General features: G+C 34.0%; 1 protein-coding gene across 24 annotated transcripts in view; it reads left to right on the plus strand.

Moving 5' to 3' along the window:
• Window positions 1–19,019, plus strand: part of Robo2 (roundabout guidance receptor 2) — a 1,713,446-nt gene that overhangs the window by 1,626,178 nt on the left and 68,249 nt on the right. For all 24 annotated transcript variants that reach the window (XM_074072902.1, XM_074072901.1, XM_074072897.1 and 21 more), the window contains 4 exons: window positions 2,046–2,167; window positions 10,358–10,589; window positions 13,573–13,697; window positions 15,454–15,625. In XM_074072902.1, coding sequence (XP_073929003.1) covers window positions 2,046–2,167; window positions 10,358–10,589; window positions 13,573–13,697; window positions 15,454–15,625 — 651 coding nt within the window. The remainder of the gene's footprint in view (window positions 1–2,045; window positions 2,168–10,357; window positions 10,590–13,572; window positions 13,698–15,453; window positions 15,626–19,019) is intronic.

Below are 19,019 nucleotides of genomic sequence, written 5' to 3' on the forward strand. Positions count from 1 at the left end.
TTTCCATGATGATAAAGGGCCTGCAGGTAAAGAACCTGTCTGCAGGGAGAGAAAAAGCGCAACAAAGAATTTGAAAACCTGAAAGTAGTTATATTTTACCTTACCTAGATACATTTGCTTTTATTGTGCTTGAATTTAATGAGTAAATTAAATTATTGAACATGAAATGGAAGAGGTATACAGTTTTAAGTCAAAAAATAATAGTACCTAGATAATTTATACCTGTGTGAATACAAATAATTTTTGTACATAGCTTCAAGGTATGCTAGGGGAATCACAGAGTGAGGAAGACTTAGGATATGATTAAGTCTGGCAGACCTTCCTAAACATCCACTATGTATGCCAGTCACTAAATCTTGACTCATAAAATAACTCTCAGTGGAAAGGTCAAAAAAAGATTAATGAAGAATTGTTTGTGATCTTGCTTTTTCCACTTGAGAGACTATTCAGAGTAAAATACTTATGTACTCTTCACAGATATTTAGTAGGAAAACTCACTTTGTGTCTGAATGTCTTAATCATTTTTGATACCACACTTTCAGCAGCTTTGAGCTTTGCAAAGCATGACTTTTCAAAGGACACTTTGTTTTATGAGCGCTTATTTTTTCAAAGATATTAAATACTATAGAATCTAGAAATATTGTATTTCATTAAGGTTACTAAATAGTCATTCCATCAACACACACACATGTACACACATATACATACATATATATGTACGTCTGTGTGTGGATATATATATATATCATATATATATATATCAGCAAAGATTAATATTAGTCACATAAAGGAAACTTTTTTCCTAAATCAACTAATACTTTACTTTGCTGTTTATGTTGAGGATGAAAAAAGTGGAAATGAAAACATTATCTCTAAAGTATGCCTAAATTTGAGCTAGTTTACTCAAATTAAGTTATAGTTATGATATGCACTTAAAAATACTCCTGCAAGAATGTTACATTGTTACCTCAGAAAGTAGTATAAAAGATTAAGAATAAATCATTTTAAGTTGAACTTCCTTCCTTAGTTTGAGAAAAAAATCACCATAACATTGAAGTATAACAGTTAAAGAAGTCAATTTGATTTAAATCCTATAATTTAAATGCATATAATTTATCATTTTTTCTTAATGACACCGAACATATACTATTGCATGGGGCAATACAGTAGTATTTAGGTGAATGGCGAATAAGGAGATGTAACAATGTATGGCAGAGTACATAACAGTCTAAATATTGTCATTCTTTCTTCTTGTATCCCCTTGTTCCCCCCAATGCAGCTGTCTGATCTCTTTTCAGATATTGGACTTATGGCCGAATTGTATTACTTTGGAGCATTTTTATCTGTATTCTAAATTTATCACTTTGTCTGAATTTCAGGAGCTCTTTCTCTTCTTACCTCTATTCAATTTGCTTTTAATGACATAATTCACTTTCCCAGTTTCTCAAATTCTTTCCTGTCCGTGTTCCCAGACTGAACTTATTCAAAGTGTAGGAAAACACAGCCTGTTGATTGGGAAATTCCTAATTCCAGTTTTTAGACATGTTCCAATTTACTACACGGGAAAATCTTTCAGTGTACCAATATCTATATAATATCAGTTTGATGAATTTAAAAGTCTGCAATTTGTCATTTCAGAGAAGTCGTAGAACACACACATTACCCTTTCAAAATGATCATTCTAATGCTTTTCCACAGCAATGTATCTGTACTTGAGTGGTGGGTGAGGGAGTGTAAGCATTCTGTTGTGAATACATTTTGATGATGATAAATATCTCTCAAATTATGTCTCACCATTGTGGAATTTATAGATATGTCTGCATATATATATATGTATGTATCTATATGCATATATATGTATATATATACATATGCATATTCTAGACCTTTTATGTGTATACATATATGCTTAAATGCTTTTTGTCACAAAATTTTAATTTCCTTCTATAATTAGTTCTAAATGCATAATATAGGCTCATGTAAAATAAGTTGTAATTTTATTATAATTTTTTGAAATTGGGATTGGTTATCTTATCTAACCGCAGATATCAGCCCACCAGCACAAGGAGTGGACCACAGACAAGTACAGAAAGAACTGGGAGATGTCATTGTTCGTCTTCATACTCCAGTTGTACTGACTCCCACTACTGTTCAGGTCACATGGACGGTGAGTTTTCAAAGATTATATTAGGTTTTATGGCCAGATTTACATATAGTAGCCAAGTCTGCATGAAATCTAGTCTATTTAATTAAGGAAAACAAAACAAAAATGCAAATCAGCTCCCAAGGCTGTTAGTAATCATTCCTTTTTCCTCCAATCTTGAACCTATGAAACTAGTAATCTACTCTCTATCCATGCATTTGGGTATACTAGACCTCTCATATGTATGGAATCATATACCGTGACATCTTTTGTATCTCGTCTTTCACCCAGAATAATGTTTTTGAAGTTCATCCATATTATGGAACCTATCAGTACTTTGTTGCTTACAATACACCATTATTCTATTCCATTCTGTACCTTTTAAATCTAGAAGTCCCATTTTACGGATGTATCACATTCTCTTTATCCCTTCATCAGTTGATGGTCCTTTGGATTGTTTCAACTTTCCGCTATTATGAGTAACGTTTTCACAAATATTTGTGTTCAAGTCTTCGTGTGGACATACAGTTTCATTTCTTTTGACAGACACCCAAGAATTGTGTAATATTGTAACTCCCCACTTAACATTTTCATGACCTGCCAAAATTCTTTTTAAATGGTCATACTTTTTGTATTCTAGCCAGCAATGTTTTGATGTTGTTTTTCCAAATCCTTTCAGTTTTTCTCCCATCCCCATCAACACCTATCATTCTGTATCTTTTTGGTAATAGCTATTCTATTAGGTGTGTTGAGATATATCATTGTGATTCTGACTTGCATTTCCTGATTGACTAATGACACAGTTAAGTTTTCATGTGCTCATTGGGCATTTGTTTGTATGTCTTATTTATGATGAGTGTTTATTCAAATTCTTTGTTGATTTTCAATTTAGATTATCTGTCTTCTTTTTAAAAAGTTTTAAGGATTCTTTACATATTCTAGATATGTCACTTATCAGATGTATGATTAGCAAATAATTCTAGTCTGTGATTTGCTTTTATTTTCCTGATGGTGTTATTTGAAGCAAAAAATATTTTAATGTTTGTGAAGTTATTTTCTAAATTTAAATCAACCATCTTTATTTTCTTTTAGCTGAAACTTACATAGCATCACTACAAAATATTAATGTCATTTTAATAATTTCATTTACAGTAAAAAAATTAGTGGTTTTTATGCAGGAGTGTCACTCAAGTGGTAGAGTGCCTTTATTGTAAACAATAGGCCCTGAGTTCAAACTGTAGTACCTCCAAAATAAAAATGAAAAAAAAAGAAAATTAGTGTGCTTTAAGAAAAAAAATGTTATTTCAGTATCTGCTGAGAAAGTTCATATGCCATGCATTATTAAATGTGTCAAAAGGCACATTGTTATTTCAGAATGTAAAATATTTTATCCATTGGTAACCACTGCAATGAAAACAATAGGTAGCACAAAAATAAGGTATTAGTTCTATTAGAGAGCACTAATACTTGTATGTCTATGTCTCTGTTTAGAGAGGAGATATATGCTATTTTTGTGACTCATATAGTTAGCACAAACACCTTGTTTATATCTAAGCCGTCTCCATTGTTAATTCTAAAAATGAATAAAGAAATATATTAGGATGTTAGAAGAGTGCACCTGCTTAAAGTCCTCTGAATGTGGCAGAGTTTTTGTAAGTAATTTGAGTAGGTGTCCCTGGAATAATTTTCACTTTAATTACTATTTATTTAGATTGTATTTGTAGTTGTGTCTCTGTTGTTATTGTTTTGCTGTTATGTACGTGGAAGGAGGACAATGAGTGTAAAGCATTACTTTTCTCTCCCCACTGGAGTCCAAGTCAATTAGGGATACAGGTCTATCACTCATTCCCTTCAACTCTCTCAACTAATGGGATTGAAAATGAAAAACTAGCTATTTTTCTCAGCTCTGGAGTAGATATGTTTGAAGTATAAAATACAATGGAGGGAATTGTTCTGATGTCTTCTCAATAATTACTCCATTGAATAAATTCAGTTCAGTTAGCACTTTTTGAGAATCAATTATGTTCTAGATGTAGAGGAGTGCTATTTATGGGGCACAAACCTAGTTGAGAGATACATGCAAATTCTTAACGACAATACACATGATAAAAATGCCATAACAGATTAATGCACATTGTACACAAAAAAATTTAAGTGAAAGAAGTGATTAACCCTGTCTTAGGCACCAAAAAAGTCACTGTTAAAATGAAAAAGAGACAAAGAAATGGTTCACTCTTGTAGAGAGGGTCTTACAGGAGAGGAAGGACCTGGTAAGTGTTGGCTTGTTCATTGTGTATTGCTAGGGGTCATTGAGGAGCTAGGTCTTGTGTTTTGGTACATGTGCTGGGAAAGAGGACATTTCAATAATGGATGGATGGCAAAAATAGGATTGTGCTGGGGGTAGTCAAGGAGTAGGTCTTGTGTTCTGACACAGGTGCTGGGAAACAAGACATTTCCCTGGGAGGGGCTGTCTCTACTGAAGCCAAACAATTCTAGGGTCAGGCAGAGTTTAAGGTGGCATCAATGATGTCAAGTTGAGACCTAATATTCATCATCACTCTTCTACAGCTAGATTAGGATATATGGAGGCATTATTTTCTAAGAACAGGAGAAACTAAAATAACACAGCTGATTATTCCAGTCATACACTTTTATAAAATGACTACGGCAAACAGATTGAATAATACTCATAATGTCCCAAGTATATTTATAGGTAAATATCAGATTAGAATTCCCTGACTTTAAATCTGCTTTTACTTAAAAACAGAAACTATAAATAAGTATTTAGTTGAAAAGAATATCTGTTAATGGCAGGAATTTCTGCATATGATTCTGGGTGGTACAATCCATTACTTCTTAAATCACACCACATAATCAAATTTCTGGCTGATGAGTACAAAATTGGGTAATCCTTTAAAAAAGTACAACTAAGCTCAAAATGTTTCAAGATTAATTATGATTATTTAGGATTATAATAGTTCTAATTCCATTTTTATATAATTTTGTACAAATGTATTCCATGTTTGTCATATAATGGTTTCTATTCCTGTGTTCCCATGAGGGGAACATAATTCCTTCTTTCATCATTATTCCATTGTCTCAGTGAGGGAGTATCTGCCATGTTTTTTCAATCTTTCAGTGTCTTCAACTAGATACAAAACCAACCAAGCCAAGGAAATAATTGTATTTTTCATTGGTCTTTTTCCTCTTTCTCAACTGTAAACATTTTGGGAGTTCTGAGGGGGCTTCTCTCAAGCTGCTTCTAAGTGAGGAAAATAATTGGGTAAGAAATGAGGTCAATGTGTTTATGGAGTTAATCACTTTAAAATTCGCTAAGTTATGTGTGTAAAATGAGATCAAAGTTGCATGGCAGTCAACTGAGAGTTCCTCCAGGAAAGGGAATTGTCATTATTAGTTGCATATCTATCTCCTTCATGGACAGTGACTTCTCTGAGTCTAGAGTTTGTTTCTTTTCTGTTTTTTTCTACAGCAGAATGTCTATTGTTAAATATTCATTAAATAGCCTTCTATTAAGTTGTTTTTCTACATCATTTTTAGTCTGAAAACATAAACAATTCAATTGGTATTGTTCCCCACGAGTTTATACTCTCATATGAGTTAACAATGTCTTTGAAGCAAGTCAGTTCAGTGAAAGAAAAATCAGATTGAGGGTGGGGTCCATCGCCGAAAAATTGTTACTATTTTATTTTCAGGTAATATTTCCAAATTGCTAAATGTACCATTTATTTAAACTATCACACTGTTGGTATTCGAGTTACAGGTGTGCTGAGATTTGAAGGACAGGATATATTCTCTCAGCCCATATTAAGATTTGAGGGCAACTGAGGTGGTTCACCAACAGTTTTCAGGATTCCGTTATCAAAAGCACATGAAGTTTGTACTGGAAAAAACTACTCCCCGCAGGCTCATGTTACAGCAACAAAAATTAACAATGGCTACTTTCTAAAAATGACCGTTGTTACAATGAAGGCAGGCAAAAAATTTTAAGATAACAGCTACTATATAAAGAGAAATGTATGTTACTCTAAATAATGATTATTTTAGTTTATTTTTGTTGCTATTATAAGACAGAAAGAATCATAGACCCTTTGCCTCTTAAGCATCACAATACTAGGATTGAAAAGAATGCTTCTCAAACTCAACTTTCAAAATCTACTAAAACGAGATCAGTAATTTAGCAGCTCAGCCCATCAAAGAAAATTTACATTGAAATTCCAGCTTAGATGGAGGTTTTAGTTTTCATCTTATTCTTCAAATTGAAAAGAGTAACTGTTTAGTATCTCACTTAAGATATTCAATGGAAATGCTGGTTTGAGGGCTACATATACTCTCCTCCCTGTTTTTAGTGTGTTCCTCCTTTAAACAAAGTTGTGGCATCACTGCACATCTCTAAAGCTAATAAAGTGCTTTTACTTAAATTAATCATCTCACAGTTTCTGTGCCATTGTGATGTCGCAATTATCTGAGCAACTGAAATATGTTGAGGCTCAGGAAGGTTAAGAGTCTGAACTCTAATTCAAATGGAGGCTTTATGTTTGGAAGTCTGAAGTTTTCTCGTCATTTACTTCTCTTCATTCATGTTTTACATAACTCTAAATTTGTGGCTAGACTCTGATTGTAATCAACTCTAAAAAGAACACCTTCTAAAATCAGAATGTTAATAAAAGTACTAAGAAGCATTTGATTTAACTTGAAAATGATCACCTGTCAAAATGAGCTCCAAAAGTTAGTGGTACAGAGCATGTGTGCTATACAAGTACACCTATTTTTTTAAGGGAATGTTAGCATTTTCATTTTTGCTTCCACTGGTGAAAACAAATTTCCTCCCTTCCAATAATGCCTTGCAACTGCACAGAATTAAGTTAAACGATTGCATTATTAAGAAGGCCATTACCCCATTGCTACATATTGGTTGAAGGCAGTGCTCACTGAAGTGAGCAAGGCAATGCTGTGTAGTAAACATTAGCTTCATAAAGTCCCTAAAACACTTAATTAATGAAAACCAAACATGGATAAAACCAATTTACCCTGATTTACACACTCCCTTCATCTGGAAACAGCTGCTTAATGTTCTTCTTAAAAACACAGCTTGCTTCTTTCAGTATTAACAAGCTATTATTGTGAGTTATGTGTTTCTTTCAGTATATAAATTCACTTAAAGAAAATGCAGAGAAGTTTATAAATGTAAGCTTAATGTTGTTTTAACATATGCTAGAAGGATTTTTTTGAACTTTGACAGTTTTGATGAAAGGCATCTTTCTTTGGGTCTCATAAATTTAACTTTCTGCTTCTTGGTTGCCTTGTTTTATGATGTCAGAATAAATACTGATTTTTAAAAAAATGTGTCAGTTTATACAAACACAAACTGGTGGCATAAAGGAGGACTGACCCTGAGGTCATAAACTTCCATGGTAGACCCAGGCTAACATTTTCTTGATATAATCTCATATGAGTGTGGCACTAATTCCAGAAAATCTTTAAGATTTAGAAAGCTGTCAAGTGGGTGAAGGAATTCTTACTTGTTAAGACACATTTGGGAGGCTAAGATTAATTATATGTATACACACACACACACACACACACACACACACACACTCTTCTACCCACCAACTAATGGAGTGCTCTAGCTTGGATATACCAAACATAGGAAAATATTCTTTTATTCTACTCCAGTTTCATTGAAGTTCTGCACTTTGTATTTTTTAAAGGTAATATTTTCATCTAACATTCATTGATTTGCTGCCTTCATTAAAAAAAAAATTCTGAAACTAAAAAAAGAAATGTTAGCAGTTAATATACAAAAGAGTATCTTTGTTTATAACATACTGACAATTGGGTTAAGAAACATTTTAAAAGCTGAAATAAATTACCATCTCTGTCACCATCTCTATTTCCCCTTTCTCTGCAACTTTCCTGAAATGAGGTTATTTCATATCTTTTCCATTAATCTTAACATTTCATGTTACAGTGAAATATGTCAAGTTTAAAGCTTCTTACAGTATTGCTATTAAACTCTAATATGGGGTGTTAATTGGAGAAGGTACTGTTATAGTTTATGTTTAAATCAAGCATTTATAGAAACAAGTCAATGCAGTGTATATTATTTAAAATTCTTTTTTTTTATTCATATGTGCATACAAAGTTTGGATCATTTCTCCCCCCTCCCCCCACACCCTCCCTTACCACCCACCCCACCCCCTCCTTCTCCCCCAACCCCCTCAATACCCGGCAGAAACTATTTTGTCCTTATCTCTAATTTTGTTGAAGAGAGAGTATAAGCAATAATAGGAAGGATCAAGGGTTTTTGCTAGTTGAGATAAGGATAGCTATATAGGGAGTTGATTCACATTGATTTCCTGTGCATGTGTGTTACCTTCTAGGTTAATTCTTTTTGATCTCACCTTTTCTCTAGTTCCTGGTCCCTTTCTCCTATTGGCCTCAGTTGCTTTTAAGGTATCTGCTTTAGTTTCTCTGTGTTGAGGGCAACAAATGCTACCTAGTTTTTTAGGTGTCTTACCTATCCTCATATCCCCTTTGTGTGCTCTCACTTTTATCTTGTGATCAAAGTCCAATCCCCTTGTTGTGTTTTCCCTTGATTTAATGGCCGCATATGAGGGAGAACATATGATTTTTGGTCTTTTGGGCCAAGCCAATCTCACTCAGAATGATGTTCTCCAATTCCATCCATTTACCAGCGAATGATAACATTTCGTTCTTCTTCAGGCTGCATAAAATTCCATTGTGTATAGATACCACACTTTCTTGATCCATTCATCAGTAGGGGGGCATCTCGGCTGTTTCCATAACTTGGCTTAAAATTCTTTTTTTAAAAATTAAAGTATTTTTCATCATGAAACTTAAACAATTATAAAACCTCTGTAAATATTTGTGCTAGAAGTACATAAAGAAAACATGCTTCAGACAGGTACTGATGGCTCATCCTTGTAAACCGGGCTAATTGGGAGGCTGAGATCAGGAGGATGGAGGTTCTAGGCCAGCTGAGGCAAATAGTTCTTGAGACACCATCTCCAAATAATCCAGAGCAAAACAGATTAGAGGTGTGACTCAAGCTGTAGAGCGCTGCTTTTCAAGTGTGAAGCCCTGAGCTCAAACTCCAGCTCCACCAAAAATAAATAAATAATGAGAACATGTTTCATTTTTATTTTTGATTTTCATGTAATTATTAAAAAGCAAAAAAAAAACACTTTTTAAACTTCTATTTGATAGACATTTTCAAATTCCAAATCTCAGATTGTTATTAAAAATGGCTTTCAAAATGTACTGAGTGAAACTATTAAAGTTGTAAAAAGCCGGTAAATCAATAAAATCTTTTTATTTAACATTGGTAATGGGTATAAGCTTTTTCATGCATTTAAAACAGATATAGCTTCACAATTTAAATCTCTTGTCATATGCCTTTTCCACCCATGGGGAGTTTTTGCTTTCTATCTCTATAATTATCTCCTTGCAGAGGAGAACCTGTGACTTCTTTGGGGGAAATTATCTCCCCTTTCTGACTCTACCAGTTTTCCCTCTGCTGTAAGTTTGCTTACTTCCTGGCACAACTCATTCACAACACTTACTCAAGCTTAATTGCTACGATTGTAACTTGATCATTGTTTGAGTGGTTGTTAGATATCACCTTCCACCTTGAGGCTAAACTTCATGAGGGCAAGAGCTTGACAAAGCCTCCATTGCTGATCTTAACCCTAGAACTCAGCAGAATTTCTGGCATTTACTAGTAGGAATTCAACAAAATATGTTTTGAGTGTGTGACGATATTAGGGAATGGAAAGAGATGAGAATGGAAATTCCTGATAAATGGCCCAGCACATATAAAACCACAAAAATGGAAATTGTTAAATGCAGGAAAGGGCAAACAAATGAGAAAAATGAAGCTAGAAAAATGATAGGACTGGCCCTTGGCACCAACTGGCAATAATCCATGCAAGCTATGTTAGGTACTGTGAGGGGTCTTAAGCCGGGGAGAGAGGTGGTTCACTCTTCTTTTTGAAAATAATTTTAGGGAAACCTGAATTGAGAATTGGAGGAGGTTATTAGAAGTATGGAAATGAAGAAAGACATGGTATCACTTAAACAGTAGTTATGAGGACTAAGAGGGAAAAAGGAAAGAGGATGGACCCATCCTGGTTCCTAACAAACTTCCCTTCAGTTTCAAATGCTGTTTTTCAGGTGGATCGTCAGCCCCAGTTTATTCAAGGCTACCGAGTGATGTATCGTCAGACTTCAGGCCTGCAAGCTACAACTTCATGGCAGAATTTAGATGCCAAAGTCCCGACTGAACGAAGCGCTGTCTTAGTCAATCTGAAAAAGGGAGTGACTTACGAAATTAAAGTTCGACCATATTTTAATGAGTTCCAAGGAATGGATAGTGAATCCAAAACTATTCGTACCACTGAAGAAGGTCAGTTTTCAAGTCTTTCTTTCTTTCTTTTTCCTTCCTTCCTTCCTTCCTTCCTTCCTTCCTTTCTTTCTTCTTTCTGTCTCTCTCTCTCTCTCTCTCTCTCTCTCTCTCTCTCTCTCTCTCTCTCTCTCTCTCCTGACCCCTGAGTACTGGGATTATAGTTGTGCCTTACCACACCAAGTTCAATATCCAAACTTCTAATTTAAAACAAATTTATACCTCAATTATACCAATTATTTTCATAGGTTGAGTTTATTGTCTTAGAAGTGTCATTTTCTCCTTAGAATTGCATAGAATCTGATAATACTGTAAAACCTCTAAAAATAGAATCTGAATTTGATTTTTATTGAATAAACATTTTCCCCTAATATGATTCAGTGCACTTGGAATTATTTTTGTTTCTGTGTTACTAGGGTTTGAACTCAGGGCCTTGTATTTGCTAAGCAGGCATTCTGTCACCTGAGCCACAGCCCTAAAACCCAGTTCACTTGAATTTGATTATAGTTCCATAATATATATATACAGACGTGTATACATATATGTTTATATTTTAATGTATGTATTTAAATATTTATATTAAAAGACATGCTATAGGAAACCCAAAAGCACAGGCTATTCATAGTGATTATTCTCTCTTTCTCTCTCTCTCTCTTTCTGGTATAGTAAATGCTGATATTATCAGTCATTTTTTGCTATAGGTGTTGCCAGTCTGACCCATAATTTCTAGTTTGGAAGGCTCTATGCATGTTTCCAATAGGTATTTTCTCTCTTCTCTATTCCTACTAAACTTGTCCCCCAACTTTGGAACTTCTTTTAACTTCAGATATTTTAAAGTCAAGTTATTAGATTAGTGTAGATTTGAGCCAGTCCATTTGCTGGTGCTCCTTCACTAAATGACAGGTTTAAACCAAAGTAAAAAAGTGAAATGAAAAATAAAAATCCAATCCCCAAATTCTGCTTTCTACTAATTTTGTGTGCACATCTCCCACAAAAAGCCTTTCCTGTAGACATATTTCATTCAAAATGATATTCAAAACTGCTTTGAGAAAATGGATATAGGTCACACAAGTAACTGTTCATGTTTGACCCAAAAGCTTATAATTATGCATATCCTGTAATATGACACACAGAAAAATACTGTCTTCACACTGTTTTACATTGTGGTCCATTGACATGGACAGAAGTATATTATTTTGAATGTATTATTAGTCTACTTTTAGAGTATCTGAAGAAAAGAAAAAAGTTACAAAAATTAATAAGAATATTTTTATCCACCATTAAATTTTACCTTATGTTGAACATTGGTACTGTTAATGAGTTGGGTTGATTCTTTTAATACATAATGTTGTGTTTGATTCTTCCAAAAACCAGTTTCACTGCAGTGAGACTTTTCCTCTGGATTAGTCATTTGTTACCACTCAGCACACATTCATCTCTGATTTTTGTAACCTTATGAAGGTAACAAATGGAACTCAGCTGGACTATGTCTGGGAATGATGAGCAGTGATTTGGGTTCTTTCACATCTATAAAATGTAGTTGAGCACTGGAATAATTGATCTGTCAGGAAGAAGGCAAGGTGTTCCTGCCAACTCAGCTGCAAGGAGAGTGAAAAGCCAGTTTCAAAATTGTTATTCTGTAGTGCAGGCTGCTTAATAACTACAAGGCTGGTAGTCAAGTGGTCAGATTTATGTCATCATGCCATACTTTGGAGTTCTGTCACATAGGGTAACAGTAAAGAGCAAATTGTATTAGCATGTGTCTGTGTCCTGTATCACAATGTAAATATGGTCATATCTCAATGAAATATGGCATGACAAATTTACCAAGCACTGGAGATGGTATCAATGGGCCTTTAAAATATTTTTTAGGCTATTGTCAAGAGATTGAACTGTATAGATCTGGGAAAGCATTAATGCCTTTATAGAAAAATCTATCAATGCCACAAATATTTTGATTTTTTAACTGTCATGAAGGATTTTATGTAGTATTCTGGTTTTCCTCTGTGTCTTTTTAGTTTAAATTCTGAGATTCACTGAGAATAGATGAATTTTTATTCAACTTAGTACTTCTTAGCTCTTCAGTTCACTCAATGGATGACACTGCAGTCTAAAATCAGGAATTGCTTCCCACTCATCTTTCTTCAGCATGGTTGTAATTAGTTACAGGAGAAACTGTAAAGGATGAGAATTATTGTAGGAAATCAAAATCTGCCCATTTCACATTTGACCCAGCAGAAACCCATTTTCATATTTATAGCAAGTTTCCTTGCCCATCCATACAAAATAAGTTTTAAATCTTAAATTATGGACCAGTTAATAACAATCAATTATTTTTCCAGGTATTAAGAGAAAAGCATTGGTTTTCATTGTCAGTGAAGTTTATAGCTGTGTTTCTGTTTTTATTTAGTGAACATAAACTAAGACAATACAAAAAAAGTGCTACCATTCAGAAGTAATATCTGATAAAATTGCATGATGTATGTTTTCAGAATATTTTTGGTTGGAATCACTTTTTGTGTGTTTTTCAGAAACATAACCTATTAGAGTTGAAATAATCGAAGCTCTAGAATCAGACATCTCTGAGCTCAAATTCTCATTTGTCCATTCACGTCAATAAGTCTCTCCTAGTAGTTTGCTTCCTCATTTGTAAAATGGAAATACATCCTTTGGTTAGTAGAAGAATTCAAAATGACACTTACCCCAGTGTTGGGCACATCTTATAAAATCCACTTATTAGAATGTTAGCTGTTCAATATTTTATCAAGTATATATTACCTCACATGTTGTGTTGGATTTAAAACTATGCATTTAAGTTAAAGTGTATTTTTTTTACAATAAGGCCACTGTTGAATACTGTTTGCAGACTTAGAACTACTCCAATCTAGGACTTTGCACATTTTGTCTTTATATTCATAATCTGAAGACAGCATTAATGCACACCATGACTTAGAGTCTGTGTTTACTCCATGTATTTCTTCTGCAGCTCCAAGTGCCCCTCCACAATCTGTCACTGTGCTGACAGTTGGAAGCCACAATAGCACAAGCATCAGTGTTTCCTGGGATCCTCCACCTCCAGACCACCAGAACGGAATCATCCAAGAATATAAGGTAGGCCAGGGTGAAGAAGGCATGCTCACAGATAAAATCTCCTGCGGAAAACTCAGTGTCATATAGGATCAGAACATAAACCTAAATTGTCTGTTACTCAGTTTATTCCAAAGTAAGTATATCTTTGTATGTTAAGTAAGGGAAAAATGCATAGGGAATTAGAACCTAACTTCAAGGTCACATATACACAAAGTTATATAACTAAACCTCAAGAGTGGAGTGATTTTCTGGTATAGTGTGATTCAGTACCTTCAAAGAATTAGAAGAGGGTCTTCAAAGAATTAGAGAAGAATTAGAGAATGGAGCCTTTCTCCTAAAAACAGACATTACTAGAATTCTGTGAAAGATATTGTGGGGTTTAGAAACATGGAGGGGAAGACATGGTGATAGAAGATTGGCGTATGTGTGTGTGTTTTTTTTAATGCGGTTAAGAATAGCTTTTGTATCATCCAATACTTAATATCCTAAACTCCCATATTAATAATTTTCTATGATATGATGAATTTCCTCATAAATTAAAAAAATTCTAACTCATTACAAATCTGTCACATTTTGGTAGTGAAGTATATATTTGGATGAGAGCTAAATATTCCATTGATAACACATATGTGAGTAAATAGAATTCCTAGAAATCATTTTGCTAAAAAAGTTTCAAGAACTTACCCAAGTCAGTAACAAACCTTTTGTATTCCAATACATGTGTCCACATGTAGATGATGACATGGTCTTTGCGATGAATACAAATATAGGTACATATTAGAGTTTACTTATTTATTTATTCAGTTATTATTTATTGGTGCAACTCAGGGCCTTGTGCTTGCAAAGTAGACACTCTACTGCTGGAGCCACACCTCCAGTACATTTTGCTCTGGGTATTTTGGAGATGGGTGTCTCATGAACTATTTGCCCAGGTTGGCCTTGAACCGTGGCTCTCCTGATCTCAGCCTTCCAACTAACTAGGATTGCAGCTGTAAGCCACTGACGCCAGGCCACAGTGAAATTTTTAATGACCATTTTACAGTAACAGATTTTGGTATTCTCAAAGGAAATTTGTCTAAATGTTGATTTCTACTTGGAATAAAAGCCTGCTTTCTTTAACATCATTGTCAAAAGACTTGCCACCATGTTGTCCTCCTGCACACATGTACAGATATGTTTTGATCGATATTACAATTTATTAGTGTCAATGTAAATATTGGCTTTAATTTTGCTTTAGTCAATATCTATAACTTAGCTCAATTAATCTTGTTAACTATTTCTGTGTAAGTTAATATTTTCTTAAATGAAACAAAATTACTTAGATATGTACCTATATTCTTTAGATACTATAACTTGTGCTCACCACATTTATAACAGATTATGTGGAGAACAAATTTTGATACATTAAGCAGAAAAAATTATGACCTAATGTCTACCAAAATGCTATTTGCAACCAAAGATAACTTTCCATAGTTTTGAAAGGAATCATTGTAACTTCCAAATTACTCTGTATGAACATACAATTATGACAGTAAGATCTAAGAAAATGTCGTAGTTCTAACTTTGTCTTGTTATTCTTCCTTTAACACACACATACACACACACACACATATCAATGAAATACAGAGGCTGGGTTATAAAACGTCATATACAAATACTGCTATATGCCTGAAGAATATATTGTGCAACTTTGAATGAATACTTAATGCGTTAAAATAGCCTAATTACCAGCAAGGATAATTTCATATTTATTTGTCTTCACTTTCTATTTCTGCAGATTTGGTGTCTAGGAAATGAAACACGATTCCATATCAACAAAACTGTGGATGCAGCGATTCGATCTGTAATAATTGGTGGATTACTCCCTGGTGTTCAATACCGGGTAGAGGTTGCAGCCAGCACGAGTGCAGGGGTTGGAGTAAAAAGTGAACCACAGCCCATAATAATTGGTGAGTGTCAGTTGGTGTAGCCTGTACTGACAGCAGAATAAAATATGTTTTTTGTTTTTTGCTGTTTTTTTTTTAATCCATAACCTAACCATGGATAGACACTTGTGATAGGGGAGCACACACCATATGGTCAAGTGTGTTAAATGAGGAGGAGTTCTTGAAACAATAATTGGTACAATTGCTTGTGCTCCCCCATAATCTTCCTAAAATTATAGTCACTAAGTGTTTAAATGCTAAAAGGTGGTTTGAAAATTACTTTGGTCAAAACTTTCATTAGTAAGGTTGGTGCCATTGAAATAAATAAAAATAAAAGTTTTTGAAGAAAGTGTTGTGCCTCCAAGCCATATGCTTCCTCTTAGCCAGAAAAATGTCAAAAGTTAACCACAGGCAGTCCAAAAGAAAAATTGTAATCCAGAAATACTATTGAAGAGAAGAAATTCATATTAAATCTATGACCATTCTTACATAAAATTGTTCCCTATCACAATAGATTATGTTTGTCTAATTCTTGAAATGTGTGTAAATGGAATCACACAGAATTTCATATTTTGTTTCTGGCTTCCTTCACTGTGTTTAATGGTTTTTGAGATTCACCCATGGAAGTATTGTGCTGTTCATCTGGTTTCTGCTGAACAGAACTCAATTGTACAGATATGCCACATTGTGTTTATCTGCTTTCCTCTTGACAGAATATGCATTCTTGTGTAAGCCTTTTCAAGGACACATGTTTTCATTTCTTTTGGAGTAATATCTAACAGTGGAATTCTGGGTAGTAGGGTTCTATAGTTTGAGTTCATAAGAAATAAATGAACATTTTTCAGATGATACAATTTTATACTTCCAGCAGCAAGGAAAAAGACTTCCAGAGTCTCTACATAATCAGAATATTGATTGGCAGCTTTTTTCTTCTAATGTCGTGATTAATCATGATGACTAGTTTTATGAATTGGGTTGGAATATTTCTACATCCTGTATATTCTTTAAGAGGTTTTGTAGAATTGGTATTATGTCTTCCTTAAATAGTTGCTAGAATTTAGTGGTGGTATTCATGCTAGATTTTTTTTGGTGAATTTAAAAATTTTTAATAAATGCAGAACTATTCAGAATTTTTTTTCAAATTTTCTTCTTTGGTTTGTTGTGGTACATTGATTTTTGGTTTTTGCTCACCAATGAAATTTGTAAAATATATCTAAGCTGTTGAATTTATGCACACCTTCTCTCTCCTCCTCTTTTTTCATTCCTTCCCTTTTTCTTTGTTTTGGTCTCTTTCTCCCTCTTCTCCCCTTCCTATTTTATTTAGTCTTGATAATAACATCAATTTTATTAATCTTTTTAAAGTATAAACTTTTGATTTTGTTGGTTTTGTTTCTAACTAAATGATAGCTATACTTCTTATATCTCAGTGATTTTAGACCATTTTTCTTTATCAATACACTTTGTTTCTATTTTTTATGGAATAGATAATGTGCTCTACTCTCCTTAAGGATTTCTGTTTTGGCATCAAGGTTATTTAGAAGTATATTGTATAATGTCCAAATGTTTGGAAAGTTTTCCATATAATTTTTGTTGGTAATTTCTTAACTTATTTCCATTGAGGTCAGAGAATGCAGTTTTCTGAAGTATAATTACATGTGTGAAGTGTATTTACTCTTTGAAATGCAGAGAGTTATTTTACAGTTCATTGTTTGGCCTTAGTAGTGTCCTACTACTTGAGACATGTCCCCAGTCCCTATTCATATTTATTTGATTTTGTGGTTCATATATTCAATCCCTAAGCTCCCTAAACACTTCTAACTCTTCCATCCTTAAATGATGTTCAGTCGTATTTGTTTTTCATTTGTCTGTTAAAGACTTTATTTACTTTTCTTTCTTCTATGTTATCGTTTTTACATTTACTTACATGAGTATATTTGGGGCACCTCCCCTCCCCACTAACTTCTGGGCAGAACCTGTTCTGCTCTCTTGTTTTCCAATTTAGTTGAAGAGAAAACATAAGAATAATAAGAAAGACATAGCATTTTTCTAGTTTGAAATAAAGGTAGCTATACAGAGAGATTCTTAGTGTTGCTTCCATGCACAAGTGTGTCACAACCCATGTTGGTTTAGCTCTGCCAGACCTCTTTGCTACTTCCTTGTCTCCTTCTCATAGTGGCCTCTGTCAGTATATTCGCTGCTCTACAGTGAGCATATCAACCACATTCAAGTTTTAGGTTTCCTTCCCTTCCCCTATCCCTCCAGTGCATAGTGTCCTGTTACTGTGTGACCCATGTCCAATAATAATTACTGCATTTGTTTTAGGTCTATAACTCTCATATGAGGGAGAACATTGAGTAACCTTTCACTGCATCACTTTTGGAGAATTGTCTCCAGGTATAACATCTTTGAAAATAATGAGGTTTCCCACTTGTCACTCCTTTCTTTCTGGAACCACAATTTTACCCCACTCACTCCGTTATTTCCACATATTATCCTCAGTCTTCTTTAGGATGTTAGTTTGTGTAGACGTACCCAAGGAATTATTCATTATGCATTACCCTTGTCTTTTATATTTTCCATTTCCCTTTGATATTTTTATTTATTATTTGATAGTTTTATTTATTATTACTACATTAAGTTTGAGCCCATAACCTTGTTGTAAGTAGCATTTAAAATACTTTCCTCCTAATTTCAATACCCATGTTGGCTCATGGTCTATTTTTATTAATTATTTTTTCAGTTGAACTCAGGTCATATTTTTCTGGCTTGTGGTTGCTATTTATGTGTTCACTTTTGCATGTATGGTAATGTTTTATTGCCTATTGGACTTTATCTGATGACACATTATAAAATTATGTATTCTGCTGAAGAATGTTGGGTTTTGCTCCAGTAGGAATTTATATTACTGGTTGATTACCTTAAATTTTTTGTGTCTTGTTCTTTACCTGATATCAATATGAGACTATTCATATTTTGACCGTATTTTTAGGGCAAAACATCAATTTGATGTGGAATTTCAGTGAAAATTCTGCTGTGTTCATCTGGTTTCCCTAACTTGATGAAATTCAAACTTCAAGCTTTGTATTTTTTGCAGTGGTTATCAGTTGTAACTGCTGTTTAATCTATAAGTCTGCTAGCTTTTGCCTTTTACTATATCTCTTCAATCTTCCACCTGCCTGCACACTTTAGAGTTAATCTTGGGGTTTAAAATGTGATTATTTGCAAATACAGGGCCATCACTCTCCACAGGCTTCCTCTTGCTTGTGGATTTCCCTTCAATTTTCAGTCACTGTGGCAGCACTGAACTCTAAACTTCGACACATTGTACCATGGGGTTTTTCAGCTTGTGCACTTCTTTCCCTGCACTGCATAGACTGAGGATTCCTCAAAGGGAAGGAAAGCCTCTTAAATGCAGCTT

This window comes from Castor canadensis, chromosome 5 (genome assembly GCF_047511655.1).
Source record: "Castor canadensis chromosome 5, mCasCan1.hap1v2, whole genome shotgun sequence".
NCBI lineage: Eukaryota > Metazoa > Chordata > Mammalia > Rodentia > Castoridae > Castor > Castor canadensis.